The sequence below is a fragment of the Camellia sinensis genome, chromosome 8 (assembly GCF_055761805.1).
Source record: "Camellia sinensis isolate YWXY chromosome 8, ASM5576180v1, whole genome shotgun sequence".
Lineage (NCBI taxonomy): Eukaryota > Viridiplantae > Streptophyta > Magnoliopsida > Ericales > Theaceae > Camellia > Camellia sinensis.
The window spans coordinates 69178275-69187670 of record NC_138968.1 but is presented as its reverse complement, the minus strand read 5'-3'; the positions used below and the strand labels follow the sequence as shown (position 1 = coordinate 69187670).

The 9396-nt window shown below is 31.3% G+C and overlaps 1 protein-coding gene across 8 annotated transcripts; it reads right to left on the bottom strand.

Annotated features, from left to right (window-relative positions):
- Window positions 1-2302: 2302 nt before the first annotated feature.
- Window positions 2303-6549, bottom strand: LOC114294428 (universal stress protein PHOS32-like). Of its 8 annotated transcripts, none has more exons than XM_082881788.1 (5): window positions 6061-6549; window positions 5253-5400; window positions 4953-5064; window positions 3060-3170; window positions 2303-2436 (listed from the first exon to the last, which is right to left on the bottom strand). In XM_082881788.1, the coding sequence occupies exons 1-5, from the start codon at window positions 6157-6159 to the stop codon at window positions 2394-2396; spliced, it is 513 nt and encodes a 170-aa protein (XP_082737914.1). In that variant the 5' UTR covers window positions 6160-6549; the 3' UTR covers window positions 2303-2393. The 8 variants fall into 8 exon arrangements, 6 of the variants coding, with proteins under 6 accessions (XP_082737914.1, XP_082737916.1, XP_082737917.1 ...); XM_082881790.1 differs by having other exon boundaries at window positions 4953-5034; XR_014337058.1 differs by lacking the exon at window positions 4953-5064.
- Window positions 6550-9396: the final 2847 nt, after the last annotated feature.

Genomic DNA, 9396 nt, shown 5'->3' with positions numbered 1-9396 from the left:
AAAGAATGGCTTGATTTAGCAAAGGCTAATGAACTGGACATTGGTGAAACAATGAGGTTTTTTTATACACCTGCGCTCAATTCATACTCTCTGAAATTTGAAGGCCCTAATCGCGTCAAGGTTCTGCAGCTATTTACTAACTAATAGGACTCAACAACATGTTTTTATTAAGAATTAAGTTTATGTAACAATAAAAGCATCTCCCAACTGTGCTATTGAACTACTGTAAGGTTCTTTAATGGACAGCTCACTTGTCTTCTAAATTTTTATCATTATAGCTGTCATCATCATTATTTATACATGTAGACTCATTGCCTTTGTTTGTCTATGTGAAAATTCAATGAGTCAAGCCTGTCTATAACAAGAATCTTAACCAAAGATTGTGTTACTAGAATTATTTTTTGGTGTGCAAGAGTGAAAATGACTATTCCATGCCTAAAAGTTGTGCTTTATATCAGTTCTATGATGGATATTTTTCTTTCTTTTCCCCCTGAATTCTAAGTGATGAAACACAACGGATATGTGAAGGCTTTTTCAATTCTATTTGCAAGGACTTCTCTATTAGTTCTATTTTTAGAAAAGTTGTATTTTCAGGATTATAGTTCCATTATTTTAAAGGATTTGCATGTTTTTTTTTTTGCAATTCTTTCAGCAGTTTCACGTGTTAAACTTAAATTCACAGGATTGTTATCATGCAATGATTTTTGAGTGGGTCTACAAACCCATAACACAACATCAGAATTTTGGAAAGTGCGAAGAGCAATAGTAAAGTAAGTTCCTTTGCTTATAAATAGCTTCTCAAATATGTTGTATTTTGGAATATCACATTTGTGCTTCCTACTTAGTTTCCTCTTTCTTTCTTTTTTTCCAGTAGATACGTCAATTTGATAAAACCTGAGAAAGTAGCATACAATTTTTTTCTCGATATTTTCTTCTTGGGTAAGAAATAAGAAAATATTGAAAGAGTATACATGAATATTAAAATACATATACATGAATATTTTCTTTCTCAACATGTTAACTAAATGCTTCTTAACTTATTTTTTCTCTTGGTTGTTTATGTAAATAGCATCTGACAGGCCTCTGGCCCAGCTGATGCTGTATGATCAAGGACAAGCACTCTCTAATCCATTGGCCAGTCATCCTGAAGCATCTAAGCAGCTGTTATTCCAGGAATTTCAAAATTGTATTGCTTCTATTGTACAAAGTTCTACCAATTCAACATTGACAGTGACTACTTCCACTAATTCTACTAGGATTCCCATGACCAGCGTTAACAAGAATCCAAACTTGGAGACAGCTATTTCACAGAGGCAGGTGCAGGGAAGGCAATGTGTGCTTCCGGTTGTTCCTCAACCAGACCAGCAGCATGTTCAGAATGTAGAGAAATATCCTTACAAGCAGAAATTAGAAGATCAGCATCTGAAGCAGAGCTTCAATCAGGGAAATATCATTTACTCTGACATGCAAACTGAGATCCAGCAAGGGGAACAGAAGCACATTATCTCATCACCATCACAGCAATCTGTCATTGTAGCATCTTCTGTTATGCAGCCTTCTGTGATGCAATCAGCCCCGTCACGTTGTCTTCAGCAGAATCCAGAGTCTTCTGTTCAACTGCCAATGCAATCTGGACTACAGCAACATCCGTAGTCAATCTCCGAAAATAATACATGTGTATTAGAATTTTTACAAATATCACTTTACATTTATTGTATATAATATTCGAATATATATATATATATATATGAGAATATAGGTTGCTAAAACATTGTAGATATTTTATTTATTTATTTATATTTTTTTTTTGCAACAGTAACAAGATGGTTGCTAATACATTGTAGGTATTTTTTTAATTTTTTTGCGACGGCAAAACATTAGTCGCCATAACTAGATTAGGCGGTCGCAAATAGTTTGCAACTATTATTTTGCGGTCGCAAAAAGTATTTGCCACCCCCACATTCGCGACCCCTATTTGCCGTCGCATGGACCGTCGCAAATGGTCTTTTGCGACTGTTTTTTTATTATTTGCGACGGCTTGTAGCGGTAGCAAAAAGTACTTTTTTTAGTAGTGTTTCTTTCTTTCTTTCTCCTTCTCACTCTCTTCTGCCACAATGAGCTACTATGCTTATGCTTTCCACAGTTAAACAACAATTTTAACTAGGAACACACTAACAACATTTTAATAGTCAATGAAAATGAAAGCAGTTAACCTTTTAATTCTATTAATGACAGATTAAAGGTCCTAGAGCAGAGAAGCTCTTAGCAATCAAGTTTTATCCAAAAGAAAATGAAAAGCTAATTAGCCAAAATGAAAATAGTAAGTACAAGTTGGGACATCACTCACAATAAAACCTTTGAGGTTTATACAGTCATCCTTTGGAGCATTCTTATTATTGTACAAAATTTGTTCTGCAAGCTGGGGAACATAGTGCCCTAACAAATACAGTAAACATTTAATAAACATAATGCATATACTTACAAAAAAAATTGTTAATTTCACTTGTCTATAGTAAACACTTCAAAATTTATCTTTAATGCTTAAAATTATAAATACAAACTCAAAATTTATAATGCAACAAGCAATATTTACAAGTTGTAATGCATCAGAGTTCACATTGAAGAAAGCAACTAATGTATACAAGCTGTAATGCAACCAAAGATATTAAAGTTCAACATGAATCTCTTTTCCTGTATCACCCATTCATGATATTTAGGGGTTGTTTGGGATGATCTAAATAAGTGCACTTTTTATCTTTTTATGAAAAGATGTGCAGAAAAGTAGAGAGGTGATGTGATGGAAAAAAAGATAAAAAGATGGATTATTTAAAGGATGCCAAACTTGGCCTTAGATGTTTGTGAAGGAAACAGAGTAATAAATTTTAAAAAATAATCACACCAACTGATCCACATCACAGGTATGTGCAGACGAAAACAATTATTCATATTGGGGCAGATCAATGACATAGATTAGAATGCTGGGTTTAGAAACCGTAGAAAAACATGATTAAACCAACTACTAATGTAAGTAAAGTGAAAAGCAACTAAATAGAACTTACAGGCCAACAATCTCAAGATCAAGAAAACAAGGGCAGACTGACAATGATGCACAAAGTGATGCATTATCCATTCTTTCAATATTGTAAAGGTGTAACCTCCTCAAAAGAGCCCTAACAAGAAGAGAAAGAGATTCAAAATTAATAAATAAATAGAGACAATCTGTCTGTCTGTAGTGTGTGCATGACTGTGCACATGAGATGATGAGACTATCACTGGAAATTGGCAGGCAACCCAATAAATAAATAAATAAATATATACACCAAATTCTACTTAGGCCTCGTTTGGGAACAGACTAATTTAGTAACTTTTTGGCTAATTGGCTAAAAAGGTAGGTAAAAAAAACTTGTATGTTTGGGATGACTTTTTGACTAATTACGAAAAGCTGTGCAAAAAGTAGAGAGAAGCCGTAATTGTTGACTTTTTGGTATGACTAATTGGCTAATTGGCTAATTTAGTAACTTTTTGGCTAATTGGCTAAAAAGATAGCATCCCAAACGAGGCCTTAGAACCATACCCAGGATCACCACTGTCCCCACTCAAAAAACTCAAGCAGGACCTTGTGAGAATAGATGACTCATTTATTGCAGAAATACATTAGGAAATACATAGCATAACTAGGAAATACATTATTGCAGAAACTGAAAGTGTCAACTCAGTGTTGTTGGGAGAGTAGCATAGCAAAAGGAAAATGTAATGAATAATCATAGTTGCCATTAGTAAGCAGCCCAAATTCTGTAACTATGAGCTATGACTGGCCACCCAAATATGAGAGCCCCTACATATGTGGAGAAGGCATGACAAATGTCTGATTTAACCAATAACATAGATCCCTTCTAAAATTTTTTAAAAAAAGACCAATAGCATAGATTCTATGATTAAAACACACTAACTGACGAATGAGTCACCATTAACAAAGCAAAATCCAAAGTATTGCACAAATCAGGAACATTGCTGTTTACATGTTAAAGCTTCTCACCAACCTTAAGATTTTAAGCGTAAAAAGACTATAAATTTCAAATAAAACAAGATAAATATGTTCATTTGGTAAACCTGAGCTACAAAGTAAAAACACCAATAACCTAGAAAACTAGATAACTGACAGAGAACAACACAAAGATCATTAAACAACTTGAGATTTAAGAATTAAACCATAAATTCATATTTGGTTTTGCTCGTGAATCACTCATCCCAACTAACTCAATGAAATGTTATTCCTAGAAAATCCTAGTACTTAACAAAATTTGGGGATTGCATGATGTTCAATGTATGGCTTCAATTGAGACCCCAAGCATGATTGCAATTGTCATGGGAAAAATAATGTACAATCTAACTATATCACTAATAAACAAACATAATAAAATCCCCTATACTACAGTCAACCCACAAAAGACGGTAGTACAATCTGTTAACAAGTACCTACAATCCGACGGTAAGAACAAGAAATCATAAACATGTTTGTAAACAAGAATGGTTATTAATATATAATTTCTTTTAGAGTTGCCAACGGTAAGAAATTTCTGAAAAGAAGAAAAACTTCATCAAATACATAATAAATCTCTCAACAAAAAAGAATTTGCAAGAAACTTCAAGATAAAAAGAGTTATTTTCAACTTCTCCAGCAATAATTTAAAGCTGCCTTCTTTGAAGTCAATTTAGTGACAGATACTTCAATTGTATAGTATGAGACAGAACATTGCACTTGAGAACCAAAAGGAGTCTATTAGTCAACAATCATCACATTCAATTCTTCATATACAAAAAATTCCCAAAATTAAGCAAAGGCAAAAAAAGGGAATTTATATTCTCTGACATTTTTTAAGATTTTAACTATGATGAAATGAAATTTGTTATGCTTTGGTACATTACGAGACAAAAGGCTTTGCCTTCCCTACCTTTTATAATGATGAAGAAATTGTATTCTTTGCATTGTGAGCAACATGATGACTTTATTATTTGATTCTTCAACATGCACCGCTGCAAAATGATCCACAAATACACTATGCACTGCTCATGCATAATGAACATAGCATAAAAAAAAAAATACACCATATGCATGTGTCTATTTAGACGTTGCAAGGTTTTGTGACAAACACCCCACTGAAGCAATACAAACATCTGTGCCCAGAGATTTTAGTAATCCAAAGGAGCTGCTTGCTTCAAATTAAACTAAAGTCAAGTCTAGAAAAGTATACCTATGGCAGATTCCAAATATCCTTTCAAGAGAAGCTGTTCATGGTGTGTTCCTGAAAACCATGAAGATATGCATTTTGCAGCTTGTTCTATACTGTCAAATTCCCATCTTTTCATGAATATAGCCTCTATAGCCAGGGATGTATCAGTCTGCAAGTAGGATGAAAATCATTAAGCACAACTCCTATATTGCAATGCATATAGAAGATGCAACATTAAGTCTAATTTGAGCATATATGAAGATGCAACATTAGTCCTCTGAGCATTAATTTTGTTAATTTAATCTCTAAAATATCTAATTTGAGTCAACATGATTCAATTTCATACGACAATCTAAATCGTTAATGAAATAGTAGTAAAGTCTACTTATTGGCGTTAAAATATGTGTTCCATGTTGGTTTGTTTCATTGACTTTTTAGAATCTAAAAAGCTAGTTGGTGAAAAAAAATAAAAATTCTTGTTTATTTTTGTCCAACTAGTTTTTTACTTTAAAAAAATTCAAAACATAATTTTTGAAGACTCAACCAAACATTCTATGTTTGGTTTAACATAAAATGTTTATTAAAAAAAAAATTACATGAAAAATTTTGGTTTGTCTTCTCATTTTTCGGTGTTTTGACTGAAATTTGAAAATTTTCAGTTCAAATGAGCTTTGGTTTAAATCTAGTGTTTAAAGCATATCATCGAACACCTATTGCTCATACTTTTACAGCACCATAATCACATAACCTTGAAAGCAACGCTGTCAATTGTAGCATTCAGATTCAATTGGAATGTAAAACATCCTAAGCAGAGATGAAAAACCCTAACCTTTGCGATCATCCGAGGCATCATAGAACTCCGTATCGTCCTTATCCTCCGCCGCAGACGCCACAGACACTTGAGGCGCATTACCACCATCCTTCTCATCCGGATACCTCACAACCACCACAGGACAAACACAGTGACGAACATAGCAATTGCTAACACTCCCGAGCCTTCCATTGTTACCTCTCTTGATCGCACCAAACCCTCGACTCCCCATAAACACTGCACTCAACCCTAGCCTCTCGACTTCCAAGCACAGCCTTTCCTTCATGTCGTGGTCCTTCACGATGTGGATCTTGAACGGTATCTGAGCCTCGACCAGCGGCTGAGCGAGAGACCGAGGGACAGCAAGAGAGATACAGAACCATGTGAAGAAGTAATAGATTTGGGGAAAAATTTAGGCGCCAATATGAAATATTTCCCAGAAAAATTTGAACACATCTGCGACTAAATTTTAGTCGCTGAAGATAGGTTACCAAAAATTGAAAAAAAAAAATTATTTTGGCGACTAAAATAATTTTGTCGCTGAAAGTAAGTTTTTGGCGACTAAAGTTTTAGTTGCCAAAGAGAAAAAATAATTTTTTTATTTTTCATTCGGCGACTAAATATTTTAGTAGCTGAAAATCAATATACGGCGACTAGATTTCTTTTTGTTGCTAAAAGTAAGTTTTTGGCGACTAAAGGAAAAATAATTTTTTTATTTTTCATTCGGCTACTAAATATTTTAGTAGCAAAAAGTCAATATTCGGCGACTAAAATTTTTTTTGTCGCTGAAAGGACATTTTGGGCGATCAAAGTTTAGTCGCCAAAGAGAAAAAAAATCATTTTTTTATTTTCCATTCGGCTACTAAATATTTTAGTAGCTAAAAGTCGATAATTGGCGACTAAACTGATTTTTAGTCGTCAAAACCTATACTTTTGGCTACTAAATTTTTTTAGTCGCCAAAAAGTTTTACTTTTGGCTACTAATGTTGTTTTAGTCGCCAAAACCTATACTTTCAGCAAATAAAAATTTTTTTAGTCGTCAATTTGGTTGCCATAGGTGCATTTTCTTGTAGTGTTGGTAGTTAGCATTTAATTATAATACATATGCAGAAAATATTTTAAAAATAATGTGTCATATCATTTTTATAAATATTTTATTTTTAAATGAAAAGTTTACCTTAATTCATATTATATATATATATATATATGAATTTTTGTGTTTATAATTAGGATAAATTACAAATATATCATTTTATGCTTTAAAAAATTATAAATACTTCTTTATTAAAAAAATTATTTAACACAATTAATTAAAAAATAAAAAATTTAGCTGCTTTCTTACACATTAATAAAATTAACTGAATTATTAATTAAAATAAATTTTTAACATAATTAGAAATTATTAATTAACTTAATAATTTATTAATAAAAGAAATCATTTATTATAAAATTAAAAAATTTTAAAGATGAGATATAATTTTTAAAATTATAAATGACAAATTATATTTTAAATAAATTTAAGAGAATGTTTTTGTAATTTGTCCGTATAATTAATAAATGGTCCTGGCGGCGCAATCGGTTAAGAGTCGGAAACATTTTTCGGATAAAATAAAGACTGAAACTAGTTAAGAGTTGAAGGTTGGATGCTTTCTAATAAAAGTAACTCCAATCATAGATTCTCGTTTTATAGTAGCTACTCCAATTGTCTGGGTCTATGTCTAGGTCTGTGAGTTGCCACGTTTGTCAACATTCATGTTTGTATTTACAACAATGATTTAGACCATTAAAAAATACATCACTAATAGCACTAATACATTGAAAATGACAAAAAAAATAATAAAAAAATAAAAACAAGACATAGAAAGTGGGCGGGACCCACTGCTACATCATTAGTGCTCCCTTTAGTGATCCCCTTTTAGTGCTCCCAAGCATTTTTCTTGTATTTAATGTTCTTGTGGTTTTGTCGGTTACACGACCCGCATGACATATCACTTCAACGAAGAACAATGACATAAAGCAAAAACATCACTCCCATCACTAGACTCTTATGTATATTTGTCCTTGTTTAGGCCTTGCTTAGGATAAATTAAAAAAGTTATAAAATTAAAAAATTATTAAAAAATTAAAAAGTCTATATTATTTAAGGAGAATTTGTGAGAAAGCTATTAAGATAAAATTATTATTTTATTATTTGAATTTCATTATTTAAAAATTAAAATTTTAAATTAAAAAGTCAAAAGCATAAAATAATCATTTTGATTTTACTACAATATTTTATTACATATCTTTTCAAAAAAAGTCAAAAAGTTATCCAAAACTTACATATTTTCTCTATTTTTTTAACCAAAATTCAAAAAGTGTACTTATATAACACATTCTAAACAACTACTTAGTATGACTTTAATAAGTATATTTTTTTATTTTTATTAAAATATGTGGAAAAAACTAAAAAGATAACCTGACTTAAAAAATAAAAAGTTAAAAAAAATACGCTTTTGTAAAGATGTGTAATAATCCCTTAGTAAAATGTTTAATTAATAGGGTTATACTATAAAATTGAGATTATTATTTTATGAACTCACAATTTTTTATTTAATTATAAATTTTATTAATCAGATTACATGTACGATGTTGAAAAAATAATGGTAAGAATCTACACCAACTTTAATTCACCTCAATTGGGAACTGACACCACTTTAATATTGGCTTCGTTTGGGAAGTGGCTATTTTAGTAGGCTATTTGACTATTTTAGTAGGTTATTTTAGTTTTGTGTTTGGGAAGATGAGATGAATTTTTAGTTGAGTTGTTGTATTGGAAAGTGTGTTGAAATGATGATTAAATTTAAAATGACAGATTTATCCCTAACTTTTTTATTTTTAAAATTTATATAAAGGGGCAAAATGGTAATTTTGCCCTTGATGTAACACTGTGCGGCTGTGACAGTGTAGGCTGTGCCTACACTGTCCCGTGCAGCAACCTATTTTTTTTTTTTTTTTTTTTTTTTTTTTGAAAATCAGAGAAAAAGGTGCTACAGTAGGGGCTTATGGGCTAATTTTCCAAAAGAGGCTATAATAGCCTAAACCTCTTATTGCCAAACACCTCCATTGTATTAAAGTCACCAAAAAAATATTATTTTTCCAACATATGATAGACATTATATCTGACGAAATTGACAATTTTTTAATATTGAAAGAGACTAACAATCATAATTCTAAGTATGATATAAAGAATTTAAAATAAATACATAATAAATTATTATTTCACTAGAAGACTTATAGTTCTAGTTGTTGTTGTTCTAACTAGAGAATTTGTAAATTTAATAAATTTTATAAGTTGTATTTGTAATTTAATCC